General features: G+C 39.4%; 1 protein-coding gene across 1 annotated transcript in view; it reads left to right on the top strand.

Moving 5' to 3' along the window:
* The window catches only part of BAZ2A (bromodomain adjacent to zinc finger domain 2A), a 3,667,728-nt gene that overhangs the window by 957,830 nt on the left and 2,694,923 nt on the right, over positions 1-14,975 (top strand). Inside the window, exon 10 of the mRNA XM_044083634.1 lies at positions 12,784-12,885. Within this exon, the coding sequence (XP_043939569.1) occupies positions 12,784-12,885 (102 nt within the window). The remainder of the gene's footprint in view (positions 1-12,783; positions 12,886-14,975) is intronic.

Below are 14,975 nucleotides of genomic sequence, written 5' to 3'. Positions count from 1 at the left end.
ATTTCTCCCCTCCCTCTCCCCCAAAAGACGAAATAAATATCTCAGCTGAATGCAACCTCCCTGAAATCTCAGATGTCCAGGTGAGAGCTGCCCTCAGCAAAGCTAAAAATACAATATCCATGGGACCTGACGGTGTCCCGGGTTACGTGCTACGTGAACTCCTAGAGGAGCTAAACCCGCACATAAGAATACTGTTTAATCTTAGCCTTGCTACAGGATACGTCCCTGAACACTGGCATACAGCTACAGTGGTCCCACTCCACAAAGGTGGCACCTCTACAGACCCTGGAAACTACCGCCCCATAAGCTTGACCAGCCTGGTCTGCAAAGCTATGGAAAGGATCATTATGGAACTCATAAACAAAGACATCGGGGACCTACAGACAATTGACCCTACCCAGTTCGGCTTTGTAAAAGGAAGATCCTGTCTTTTAAACCTGGTGGACTTTTTTGAAACAGTCACTAGAGCCATCGATGAAGGCAAAGCAGTTCATACAGCCTACCTGGATCTGGCAAAAGCCTTCGACACAATACCCCACTCGGGCATCATAGACAAGCTCAGCAGCTTAAATGTAAACCCGTTTGTCACAAGATGGGTTGCAAACTGGCTAAAGGACAGAACTCACAAAGTCAGAATAGCTGGAGCTATGTCAGACTCTAAGCCAGTCCCAAGTGGAGTCCCACAGGGCTCTGTCTTGGGACCCCTCTTGTTCGGCATTTATTTCTCAGATGTGCAGGCAAACATAGGGGGGTTGCGGCTGACAAAGTTCGCAGATGACTGCAAACTAGGCGCCATAGTTGACACACCAGCTGACACACACATCCTCCAGAAGGGCCTCACAGAAACAGACGACTGGTGCAAGAGTCATGGCCTTAAACTAAATGCCAAAAAATGTATAGTCATCCCCTTTGGAAATAACAAAGTACCCACAAATTACCACATAGGTGGTAATCCATTAAGTACGGAAAAAGTAATCAGAGACCTGGGGACCCAAGTTGACAGTGACCTCTCATTTGACACCCACATCGCCAAAGTGGTTAGAAAGACCTTCTACCTTGCCCACCTTATCATGAAGGGATTCACATCCAGATCAAAGGATGTCATTGTACCCTTATATTCCTCCCTTATCAGGCCTATGATTGAGTACAATGCCCCATTTGGTATGTACCTCACCCGACACCTGCAGCAGCTGGAGAGACCCCAAAAGTACCTTACCAAGAGGATCAAGGGTCTCCAGCATATGTCATATGCTGCCAGACTGAAAAAGCTTCAGCTCTATTCAGTAGCATACCGCCTGCTCAGAGGTGATCTGTGCCTTACGTACAAGGCCATGTCCAATTCAGAATTAATGGACATGCTCCACCTCAAAAAATCCAAATCCATCAGAGCCACGAGAGCTAAAGATCTAAACCTCAGCACAAATATGAATAGGACATGCTGGGGGGACAGATTCATAACCCAGAGGCTTCCAGCACTCTGGAACAGGATACCTGTCCATGTTAGGCAGAGCCCCTCACTGACTCTCTTCAAGAGAAATCTGGACGAATGGATGGGTGATTGTAGGTTTATCCTGGGGGTCATCTCTGTGTCATTGCTAGATAGAGGCACAGTAAACTAAATTTAATTTAAATTGTACACTTTTGTATCATTACATGGGGTGGCGAAAGCCACATACACTTTGGCTAGGCTTATAAATGCCCTAGGGCAGATAGCCTAGTACTATACTATGAAACTATAATAATAATGAGTCATTCAAAACAGGTTAGAAAAGACTGAGAAGAAAGAATGGAAAGGCAATATATACAGAAACAGTGACACTACTGGAACCCTTATCCGAATCATTTTTTTTTCCTTGTCACCTTTTTTTTTGTCTCCAATACTCTGTGGAATATCCATTCCGAAATGCTGCCTTTACCAAATTTGCATTCTCATTTATATGCAAATATGTTTCCTGTAACATTGCTATTTGCACCCCACACTTAATATAATTTAGTACTCTTTCCTTTTTGTCTATGCCTACTGTGCCATTTGTATTCCATGATTTAATCAATGAGGCTATTCTGATAAAAAAAGCTATTACTTTCACATATACTGCATAATAGTTCTTTTGAATATATATTTCCAACTTGCATGCACATATTAATGCTTGGTAAGGCTGATCCTTTTTGTAGTTGCTGCTTCTCATCTCTCTCTGAACTTCTGTACATTTTCCCAGACTTTTTGCTTTAATAAAAACACAGAAGAAACAAAAACTGTGCATTTTCAAACCACCAAACTCCTTTTAACTCACAAAAAGTGCACAAAGCTAGATAACACTTTTCAAAAAGGGAAGGTATTTATCCATATAGGAGCGGTTGCCCCAGGTACTTTAACTATTCTAAAGTTTACGTTTAATTTTGTTTGAAGCGTATGCTAGAGCATGTATTCCCTCTTGCACAGATGCCATCTGTCTTTCTCCCATTACTGTTTTTCTTCCAGCTGTGAAAAGCAGCCTTTATGCTCTCAGTTAACTGACCTCTAGCCCCAAGGAAAAGTGCACCAACTACCCCAAATAAATAAACTAAATTGCACACTGTTATATTCAATACTGAAGTGCCAAGGCTGCTGGGTATGCATCTTCTTGAAAAAGTATTCACTCAGTCAGTATCAGACTTCATTTATTTTCATTGAACTGCTTTCCAATTCCCATTTAAATATTATAGTATTTTTTAAATGTCCCAGCTTATGGTTCTGTCATTCCTTTATTAATTGCATGCATCTATAAACAAACCATATCCAACTACAAGCCTTTGCTTGTGGAGAAATAGCAGCTAATACTTTTCTAAATACAAAAATAGTCAATCTGATGTAAATTTTCATTCTGTCCTCAACCTGTGGGAACTGACTCTGCCTCTACAATAGCTCATGGGAATCAAAAATTCTTGAGCTCATCTTTACCTAAAGGAAAACATAATGACAAATCTTATGTTTTTAGTCCTGCATCTTCCTCCTCTAAGGTCTCAGAGAAGACAAAGAAGAGAAATTCTTCGACTCTGACTTCACCAGTTCTGAGCTCAAACAAGGCAAGAGTTTCAGTTCCGTCTTCTCCCTTGGTTTTGAGAACACAATTGTCTTAGCCTTTTGCTGTGACAGAGTCATTGGATCCAGAGTGTATTAACCGTAAGTTTTCGGATCCGACCTCGTCTTTGGTTCCGATAGTTCAAGAAGAAAATATATGTTTCAGTGCTATGTTCTTCAGAACCAACACTTCAAATAAGGGATTTTGTATTCCACTACCTTTTTCATACCTAGGATTCTGTATTCACCAAAATAGACCCATTTCCAGACAGGCTTCCTTCTCCCTTATTGGAAAGACCCAGGTCTCTGTCTGTCATGTCCACCCATTCTTCCAGAAGTCTTACTGAAGACAATGTGGACAGATTGGTGAGGAAAATTCTCTGGGTGCAAGGTGTGACAGGGACCACCACGATTCCTGCCCTCATGGGCCAGGGACTTCACTCTTTAACTACCTCTCTTTTGATTCCTCCTCTAACTTCATTGTAAGCTTCAAAGACCATGGTTCTGAGCTGTCTGGTACTGACTACTGCAGATCTGAAGACAGTCTTACTTCCAGCTCCAACGATTGCTCTGAGTTCTTTGCTTCAGTTAGAGCAGTATCTGTCCTGTCAGTTCCGAGAGGCTATAGTCGACTCCTATTTTTTCGGAGCTTTTTCTGCACCCCAGGGCTTTGGCATGAATCAGCTTGGCTCTAGCTTCTGCTTCAGAAGGGATGTCCTCAGGGCAAGAAGAGACTATGGCTCTTAGGTCCACCCTCTCGGATTCAGTGTCCTTTCCTTCTCTGGGTGAATCTGCTTTTGAGGCTATGGAGAGAGCCATGTCTGCTTCAAATCAGTCAGTCGGTTCCTTCTGTCTCGGAGCAGCCAACTCTTTCACACTTTTGTTCATGACTTCAACTATTTCCTCCACCGGGATAGTGAGTACCAAAGCCTCAGGTTTCCCAACAGGGTGCCCCCTCTTCTTCTGACACCTCCCCAGACCACCCCAATGAGGAGGTCTCTAGGAAGAAGTAGTAGTGCAAGAGGAAGCACTTAGATTCTCCAGAAGAATTTATCACAGAAGACGTGAATTTTGATAAGGGCGAGGGATCCCCTGGGTCACCTCCTGATGATGTCTCATTTGTAGACATCCTAGAAATCCTTAAGCTGAGAGGTGGTTGGAAGTCCACCAATCCTAGGTCTGAGAAATCTGTGTATCTGCAGGCCTTTGGTACCCACCCACCTACTTTCTGTGTAACTCTGCCCACCGATGAGTTTGTTGAGTTGATTTCTCGGCAGGCAAGGTAGGCTCCTGATTCTGAGCCAATTCCCCAGAGACCAGACAAAATTATCACTGCCCCTGATGATAAGCCATTCTGGACAAAACCAGTTCTTTTTTTCTTGCAGATTTATGCTATTTTTAAACTTTACTTTCATGTTATTCCCCTCACTAGCATTGATGTCTGGAGTATTTTCTACCTTCCCTAATAAAGTCTGAATAATTTCCATTATCCATTCCTTAAATTCCACTCTTTTTAGCAGGTAGGAGGGAAAGCGCCAACGTCTCATCTTTATTTTGTTACTTGTCATATTTATTTTAGTAATTATTGGTGCATAATCTGAAATAATTATTGGATGTTTTGTCAAAGTTCTCAATTAAATGGATATGGTCTTGTGAAGTACAATTTCTGTCAAGTCTAGCCCAGTTATTGTACTTTGGGGAATAATATGCAAATTCTCTCATTTTCTGCTACTGAATTCACGTTTTTTATATCACATATTTTCATAAATTTCTTCAGAAATCTACCGTTTTGCTATATTTTCCATTCTAGACCCACCAGGTATATCCTCATTGTTGCAGATCAAATACCAGTGTCCACCTATTGGTAATATTCCCTGTTGAAAGCTGATTTCTCCCAAAATTTTGTAAGCTCCAAAATAACAGTTTTAGGTTGAATATGTATACATGCCATTGCAATCCTCATCCCTTGCCAGTAGCCCCTTACTACTTCATATCTGCCATTATCATCTTTTTATCCTCCTCTATCACTACTGGAGCTCCTCTGGAAATTAATATATGTACTCCTCTTTTCCTTTGTCCATGACATTCTGCAGAATATCCACTCTGAACTCCTTTCTTTATCAATTTAACATGCTTAGTTCTTTCCAAATGTGTCTTCTGTGGCTGTGGCATTAGTATTTGCACTCTGCTTTTGCTTAATATAATTAAGTATTCTTTCCTTTTTGTGTATACCTCTGAGACCATTTGCATTTCAAGATAATATGGTAAGAAGTCATTATTCCCACCTATTATATATGGCAGCTTTTTTAAATGTCTGATTACAGCTTTTGTGATACACGCACCCGTTAATGTAGGTCAGTTTAAGTCTTTATAATTTTTTTTTCTTAGCAACAGTGGAACATGTGGCACATTTTACAATACATTTTATTTTAATAAAAACCCTCAAAAAAAAAAAAAAAAAAGAAAAGAAAAAAAAAAAAAAACATCCTTGTAACCTATTAACTTAATATGGGCACATATAACTGCATCTTCAAATAATGAAGTTTACCCCTCCTGATGGAAACATTTGTGCCAGTTCTTCCATTCGATTCTCTGCTGAGGTGCCTTTTGTGTGGAATTTGTATGTTCTCCCTGCATTCACGTGGGTTTCCTCCAGGTACTCCAGTTTTCTCCCACATTCTAAAGACATGCGTCTGGAGCATTTCTCCCTGGGCCTCTGCTGAAAATAGACTCTGTCCTAGTCGGACCTTCCCGGTCAACAAATGTTAAATAAAATAAGTAAAATAAAATAGCAGCTAACACAGATCCTAGTTAACCCAAAATTGAGGTTTCCATGGCATGTTTTTGCCTGTGGTTCTACTTTATTTATTTATTTGACATTTGTTAACTGGGTTGGTCCAGCTGGGCATGAGCCCGTTTTCAGTGGAGACCCGAGGAGAAAAGCTCCAATTACAAAAACAATTAGGATAACATAGGTAACAAAGCATAGAAAGTACCATAACCAATTATAACTCCATAACATATTAATACAAATTATAAGTCAAACTTATTCAAATTACAACAAGAGGGTTTTCTCAATGAAATGAGTATATGAACCCCTAAGGTTTTTTTTTTTGTTTTTTTTTTTATGTAGAAAAAACAAGTTATATACAAGTAATCAAATAAGGGATATATAAGTGAATCAGAATTTATTGCATAGGCTTTGTAGGAAGGTATAGGTGCTTTCAAGGAGCTCAGAGGAAAGGAGCACCATTTGTATAAAGGGGACATATCAGGTAGGTTCTAAGCTGAGTCCTGATTTAGTGTTGAGAAGATAATGTTTGAGTTCCTTTTTAAAGTATGCAGGGTGTATGATGGAGCGCGGATGTTCAGAGGAAGTATGTTCCAAGTGTGGGCTATAGAGCAGTTATATTGCAGTTTGCCTGAGTTTTTCTTTGGATGGTCTACTTTCAGAAGTTGTTGGTTAGAGGTGTGGAGGGTTCTAGAAGGGGTATAGGTAGATACAAGAGTAGTGAGAGCTGGACAGGATGAAGGCCTGTGTAGAATGGAGTGAATAACCTGAAATTGAGAAAGTAGCAGTAGTTGAGGGAATTCGAACCATTGTAATGAGTTCAAGGCAAGGCAGTGATGGGAGTTGTAAGGTGAGTTAGTAATGAATCTTGCAATTTTATGGTAAATTTGTTGCAGTTTGTTCATGGTAGTAGCTTGTATATTGGTTAGTATTGAGGCTGCGTAGAGAAGTGTGGGCAGGAGGAAGGACTGAGCTAGGGAGAGTCTAGCATTTGGAGTAAGAAATCTTTTGTTACGATAGAGCAAGCCAAGTTTCTGGTTTGTTGTTTTATTCCTTCCAGTAAGTGTAAGTTAGATTTGAGCTTGTCATCTATAATGACGCCTAACAGTTTAGTGTGTGGTTCAGGTTTTATGATTGTGTTGTTAGAGGATGTTATGGTAAATGTAGATTTGTGATTGGAAAAAGAGCGGGGGAGAAAGAGCAGGAGCTTGGTCTTTTTAGGGTTAAAGATAAGCAGATTGTCAGATAGCCATTTCTCTGTTGTTAGAAAGGAGTTTTGAGTAAGGGTGAGAAGGTCTGTGATACTACTGGAGATTGGGATGAGTGTAGAGTCATCTGCATATTGCATAAGAGAAGATTGTCTACAAGAGGTGAATAGTTCATTTGTAAAGATATTAAATAAGAGGGGACCCAAGATAGAGCTTTGAGGAACACCTGTTGGAACAGATATAAAGGGAGAGCAGGAGGAGAGCCATTTGACAGATTGCTGCCTACCTGAGAGATAGCTGGAGAACCAAGCAAGGGGGGAAGAAGACAGGTTGAGGTTAGATAATTTAGAAAGTAGTATAGGGTGAGAGACTGTCAAAGGCTTTGGAAAGATCAAGGAAAAGGCAGGATATTATCTGATTGTTATCAAGGGCATTGGCTATGGTATGAGTGATAGAGAGGAGGGCGGTAGATGTGCTGTGGTGGGGACGGAAACCATGCTGAGTGGGAGTGAGAAGGTTGTGTTGGAGGAGATGGTTGAGAAGTTGTGAATGTATGCATTTTTCGAGCAACTTGGATAGGGAGAAAGAATAGCAGCGGGACGATGGATGGATCAGTGGAGTTGCCACCTTTATGCAGTGGAATAGTATAGAAGGATTTCCAGATAGTAGGAACTGTAGCCTCTTGTATAGATCTGTTAATAAGAATGGATATAGGATAGGCTATAGATTCAGCAGTGAGTTTGAGAAATGTAGGAGGTGGGTTATCAGTAGAGGGAGAGCATGGTTTAAGCTTAAGAAGAATGGATGTGATGTAGGAAGTTGACAGGTTTAAATGAGAAAAGATTCTGGCTATGAGGATTGTTGGTAGTAGTGATAGTTTCAGCATTAGTATTTGAGGGTGTAAGGTTTTGGATAGTGTCAGTGAAGTGTTCGTTGAGTAGGGTAGCAATTTCAGGAGGAGATTTGTTGGGGTAGGGTGATGGGCAAGAAGGCTTGCTAGGGTAAAGTATTTTGTTAAGAGTAGTCCAGAAGTTGCGCGGGTTAGACCTGTTGTCCAGTTGAGGAGAGTCATAGTAAGAGGTCTTGTCTTTGGTGACCAATTTCTTAAGTAGGTTACGTAGTGTTTTGTATTTAAGTAGATGGGGAGTATGCCTGGTTTTGAGCCATAATTTCCAGGTGCTATCCCTGTTGTTGAATTTCATGACAGCATCATCAAGAGGGATATGTTTAAGGATGGACCTATCAATACTGCATAGCATGGAATTAAACTGGGTGTTATTGAAGTTAGAGAGCTTACGGCAATCTCTAAATAGGCGTGGTTTGTGTGTCTGGGAGGTGTGTCTAAGGATAGAGGTGGGGAGCTGATCACTTAGAGTCAGGTAGGGTACATGGGCTATGGTAGAGGTGAGGAGAGTTGGTGAGTATCCAGTCAATGGTGGAGCTGGAAGATAAGTCTTTATTGAGATGGGTGGGGGATGTAATCAGTTGATGGAAACCGTGTAAGTTGATGCTGGATTGTGGTGAGTCATTAGTAAGTTTGGACCAGTCTATATTGACATCACCAAGAATGAGGGTTTCATAGTCTAAGTTGTGGCTAAACCTTAAACTACTTAAACTAATTGGTGTCTGTTCTTTTTTTACCTTTGCTCTCCCTCCCCCAGATGTGAAAACTACTTGCATAAATTCAGAAATCATTAACTTTTACCTTTGAAGAAACCAGTGTTTTGTCTTTTATTGCCTTATTATCAGATTGCCTCCATGGAAAAGTAAGAGAAAAAATAAAAATGTGTTCCTCTGTTGCAGTCTGAAAAACAAGCTGAAACATTTATTGCTAAAGGAAAGCTTATCATTATATTCAGTGTTCTCATATTTGTTTCCCCTTAAAATTTATTTAATTAAACCAAGGGTCTTAATACAGACATTCAACTATACAAAAGTAAGAATAAACATATCAGCTCAATATAAATTGCGATCTGTGTACATTTACACCCTGTCTTCCGCCTCAGCAACCCAAGATTGCAGCCTGTTAACATAAACCTGCTTTTGTCTAGTTTTTCTTCTCTTTCTTTCACCTTTTGCACTGTAATGCTTACATTTCTTAATAGCAAAAAGAAAGAAAGGAAACAAGGCACCTATTTACTGTAATAACTTTATCACTACAAGAAGAACTAAAACACATTACTATAAAATATGCAATTTATATTGTGAAAATGTTCATAGAAATACTGTTAAGAAAATGAAAATGTTTTGCTTACACTTAGCTCTTTCTTTCCTCCTCCCTTCAGAATCCTTCCAAACATTATAGGTTCATAGATGTGTACTAGGCTAATGGCCCTGGAGCCTATATAAGCCTAGCCCAAGATGATTCCCTGACATCATGCCACCCAAAGTTAGTACCCATTAATGACATGAAATGGTTGAAATTACTTTCAGTTCCTCACAAGTTTAGCAGAGTCAACAAAAAGTCCACTCTTTCTACTTATTCTTATACAGCTGCATTTCACAAATGTGATTGATGCTTTGTAGTCTCACATTTATTTACTACTTTCCATGTTGCTGGTTTTCTGCCTTTTCATCTCCATTTCCCAACTTCAGATTCTGGTTCAGTTCCACGGTGCTCCTTATTCTTCTGGTTAGTTCCTGTGTTTTTCCCTGTCTGTCAAGCATTTCCTTTGGAACAGTGGTAAAGGTTTCACTTGCAAAGTCTCTCTGTGTTCTTTATTACCAGGACAATGAGAAGCAGAGTCCCCCTTTTGTTTGATGGCTCATTTTTTGTTGAACTATTTTTGCATTTTCTCCTTAGCCTGTTCTGCATCAAACATGTATTTGTCATTTACTAACTGGGTTAGTCCAGGTAAGCTAAAGGCCTGTTTTCAGTAGAGACCCAATGAGAAAAGCTCCAATAAATAAATAAACCAACAAACAAACAAGACATTAACATACATACATTCAAATAACAGTTTTAAATTCATGCCCGAGCCCGACCAACCCAGCCCTTACAGCCAATCCTTATCCTGAAGTTATGGATCTGGCTTGCTGACGTCCCTTACCTACATTGTTCTAACATGCCAGAGGCTGTTCACCTTGGCGCCCTGCTACAAATATAGGTATGGCCCAGCACAAGACTTGCACCCTCTCCCCTGGATTTGCAAGGGCCGGCGAGAGCTCACCTGATGCTGCCAGAACAGCAATGCTTACCAGTGTCTGACTTTGATCCTCCAGGAAAAAATATTCTCAACATAGCAGCTTGAATCTCACACCTGCCTTTTGACATTCCCTGATTACTGGTATAAATGTGTGCCTTTTATGCCTGGTGCACAGTGAATAATCATTTTCTATAAACACTCTGCTGTCTCCAACTTTTAATGCTTTGCACTTTTGTCAGATTCAGCTCTTTCTGCTGGTAGATTTGCATTTTTACTAATAAAGGTCTTGGCTGCTTTCTCGTGGCCATATTTGGAACATGCACAAGGTGTGCCCTTTCAATTAACTTCCTGCTGTGGAATACCAGTCCAGTTGCTTATCTGTGCCTTCATAGAATTAATGCAGTTTGTCCAAGTTTTGAAATATTAGCTGCATGGTTAAAAATGTCAGTAGCTTTAGTGTCTACACAATCTGTCCTCTCTTCTTGAACAGTGTCATACTTGGCCAGCCTTTTTATTCATTTTGACCTCTGATTTTTGCAGTTTTATCAGCTCATCTGCATATCTGTTTAAAGCTTCTTCCATTTTTCTCCAGTTTTTTATTATATGAGTTGATGTACTCCTTTGGTGTTTTGTTAATATTAGTCAGCTTTGTGCATATTTTACTTATTTTTCCTCCAGATTACTGGAAACCATGTCTTGCACCAAAGCTGGAGCCTGAACTGTTTTTTTTTTTTGCTGAACAGCTGCAGGATTCTTCCCATTCAGTCTTTTTTCCATCTATTTTTTTTAGTTGATTTTCTTTCATGCTGTCTTCATTTCTTCATTGTAGTCATCCAGGAAATTTACTTACTAGTCAATAACAGAATTTTACTCAAGTTGACAGTTTCTGGCTGCAGTTTCTGTTTTCACACTTTGAGAGCTGAAGTTAAGCTGTTGGTCAGTGTTGCAGCCATCTTGAAGTGCTTATTTGTAGTTTCATAAAATCAATGCAGTCTGTTCCTTCTAGTTTCTCTGGTGTGCAGAAAGTCTCACATTTTCTCTATGTACTGTTTTTTTAAAACAGTTCTTCTTGAGAAGCTTCAGATCCTGCCATTCTTTCCTCCTTTTCAGATTTTGATTTCTTTTCTTTCCATTCTGTTGTCATTTTGCTTTATATATTCTTCCATTGTCTCATTTATTTTAAACACCTCTGAATTGCATTTGATTTTTTTCCTCTAGATGACTCCTGTACCAAAGCTGAAGTATACAGTAATAATGCAAAACTGAAACCTGAACTGCGTTTTACTGAACAGCTGCAGGGCTCTTCCACCAGCATTTTTTCTCCTGTGTTTCTAGTTGATTTTCTACTTTCTTCAGATTTCTTCTTTGCTGACATCCACACAGTTTAGTTACTAGCCGGTAGGTGAAGTCTACCCAGGTTGTTAGTTTTTACTGTTTTTTTTCACCTATTTCCATTTTCACACCGACATATGTTATCACTATTATTATATGAATGTCTTACACTAGTTCCTCAAAGAATAGTATAAGGAAGTATTTTGACATAGTTAAGCAGTATACTATGTTAGGTGATGAAAGGCTTACCCATATCTGAACAAGACAAAACCAGTGGTGGGTAAACCTGTACTGCAAGCATGATATTGATGCTGTACTGTTACAATTTAAAAACATTTCTACCTTTTTAGTGAGTAGCAGAACTTAATTTTTGCTCTATATCTTTTCACTGATATAAGGCTATGAGAATGCTTAGAGGTGTACTCCACATGTATCCACCCATGTGTGTGATGATGCTTGTACACTGCATCAGTTTGTTGCTTAGTACACATTGCTTGGTGTTTATGATTATTTAGCTTTGTTGCTTGTTTGCAACATCATCTACACAGACATGATTCATTGCCCATAAATAGGTTTAAATGTTTTAAGTTTTGAAATATTAGCTGCATGTTTAAAAATGTCAGTAGCTTTAGTGTCTGCACAATCACAGTTAATTAATTGCCCTCAAATAAGAGTTAAAAATGGCAGTTATTTCAGTAGTTATTGTGAAATGCACATCAGTGCAGCTACCAAACTACTTTTTGATAGTCATGATGGATGCAGGATTTATTATGGGCACACTGACTGCATTGCCTAGCAAGCATTTGCATATTTGAATGTAAAGCAACTCATGCTTGTAATGCCCTGCTAGCTTTCCTGCTGCTTAAGCTGTTATCTTGAATTCTTTTCTCATCTGTTATTTTTTGGGGGGAGAAATACAGCCAAGTGGGTCATACCAGGCTAATAGACTTGTTTCCACTTGTTTTTGACACATATCTGAGATCTAATGTATATTTTAAGCCTTTAATTCATAGTTATGAAAAAAATGAGTATTTTAGTTGAAATCCTGCTAAATTTATATGTTGGATATTAGTGTAGAAAGTTTGGTTAGTATTGTATTTTCACTAGGAAGCAAAAATACTTTGAGGTAGCTTTGGACTATATGTTGCTATAGATAATACAATTTTATGAAAGTATTGTCTTTTTTAGTACTTTGTGTGATGTTTTAGTGCACATCCTTGACAGTTTTATGTATTTGTTTTGTTCCAGTATTTGTCTCGACATCAGGTGCAGAATGTCAGCAGAGAGCACTTTAGTTTCAGCCCAAGAATGCCGGTTGGAGATTTTTATGAGGAAAAGGAAACACCTGAGGTATAGATCTTATGCCAGTTTACTGCAGATGGTCCTAATGTGAAAAATTGACTAATTAGGTATTTCTTTTTTGTCTACAGATAAATTGCCCAGCCATTTTTCTTGGGCCTGGTAGTTCTTTTATGATTTTCTGTCAGTTATTGTGTACTTTCTTTGACAGTGTTAACCTAGTGTTTTTTGGCACCGGTATCATGCCTTGGATTTACATATTTTCTAGTGCCTTTTGGACTTAGCTGGCTGCTGTGACAGTACAAGTCATTTGTTTTCTCACAAGCAAAAATTTTGGTTGTGCTCCTCCTCGTAGTTAGGAGAAGGATATTGTTTCAGGTTAGTATTCTAGTTTCCATTTCCAGCTTTGTGGTATCAGTTTGCATTTACTCCCTTACCTCATTTTTTTCTGGAAAATGATGCACTAAAAGTAATCTGGGAAGTATTTCAGCAGACCCAGAGTAACAGCTAGTGAATTTGGTGCCCTGGGTAACACACCCATTTCATTTGGTCACTATCCACCCCTGTCTGTTAATGATTGCATACTGACAGGCTGTATACTGTCTACCTATTCCTTTATTTTCCCTACTTGCTTTCCCTCCATCCCTTACAAGACATCAAGCTTTTCACCCATTGAATTTGATGTGTTTAGTCCCTAGAACTGAGGAGTTCCATCCCTCAGATCCATTAGGGTGAGAGACATGTGAAAGGGCCATCATCTTGTCAGGCATCAGAGTGTTTGCACTTTTACTCACATTTCAGTGATGAGAACTTTTTAGTTAACTTTACCCCACCCATTGGGTGATAGAATGAGTTACCCATATCATCTCAAGAATCTACAGTGCTCTCCTCATATGAGTGAGTATTCCTACCCACTTGCTAATAAGAACTACCACCATATGGTAGTTTGGTGGGACAAAAATCCACCCCCAGAATATATGCTCCACCTCACCCATCATTCTAGGGTACACACAGAAGGTATGCATCCCACTCCACCCTGTACTTCCTCTTGAATGAGCACACCCATCCTCCCCTACATGAGCCATGAGGAGCCTGAGCTGCTAATTGAACGCAGGTTCCTGGGCCTTAACTTATTCTGTTTTTTTTTTCTGTTTGTTTTGTTTTTTTTTAAGAAGTTTCTATACCTTAAAAAAGACAGTTTGGCAGTTAATTTGCAAGCTGACTTGTTATCACAGCAAGACAAAATAAATAAAACTCCACATTGCCGCTTTGTGTCTGGCTGCATCTTGTGCAAGCACAGTTTGAGTCCTGATTGCTGTAACAGTCTTGAATAGGGGCTGTATATGCAAAGCAGCTGATCATATTTTTAAGTCTATTTATTGTAGTCCTTGCCCTTTCAGGCTAAGGTAAGTGTAGGCTGTTAATTTAGCAAATCCAAGTATATTACACATTACCACAGATGCCCCTAACAAGGCAAAGATGGTGAAATGGAGGGAGCTCAAGAAACAAGGAGAGACTGGGATTTTAGCTGCAGATCCTTAAGGGGAGTAACAATAACTGTACAGAATATTATATTCGTAAAGCAGACAAAAGTATTCTAAGAACTAAGCCAACATGGGAATGGGGAAAGGAGATGACTGCAATTAGGGATATAGACAGTAGGCAAGAGGGGACTGGAATTTATTGGAGAAAACTGACAAAAGAACCAAGGTATTTGGAGCAAATAATTAGAGAGAGAAAGGGAATGGAATGGGAATAGGCCAATAATTTACTTGGACTGCAGGCTAGAGATTGCCTTCCTTATCAAGGATTGATATCAGAGTATAAGCAAAGAGAAATAAATAGGGGGTCCTAAGTGAAGTATCAGCACTGGCAGAGTTTTTAATAGAATCTAGAACAGAAGCTGCTCTTAAAAAAGAATAATTAGTACAACATATAAAATGCATGATAAATCAGAGGAGGTTAGAAAGAATTGGGAAGAGAGATTGGATCACCGATTAACAAAAAACAGTGGATATTTATATATATGCATGTCTCCCAGATATGCAACAAAGTCTAGAAGATATAGGATCTTTGCTTGGAAGTAAAACATAGGTATTTTTATACCCCAAGTAGACTCCAAAGAATTTTCTGTATTGAGC

This window comes from Protopterus annectens, chromosome 9.part0, assembly GCF_019279795.1.
Source record: "Protopterus annectens isolate FY-2018-M chromosome 9.part0, PAN1.0, whole genome shotgun sequence".
In the NCBI taxonomy this organism is placed as follows: Eukaryota; Metazoa; Chordata; order Ceratodontiformes; family Protopteridae; genus Protopterus; species Protopterus annectens.
The sequence above is the reverse complement of the archived record's forward strand: the minus strand, read 5'-3'. Positions and strand labels throughout refer to the sequence as shown.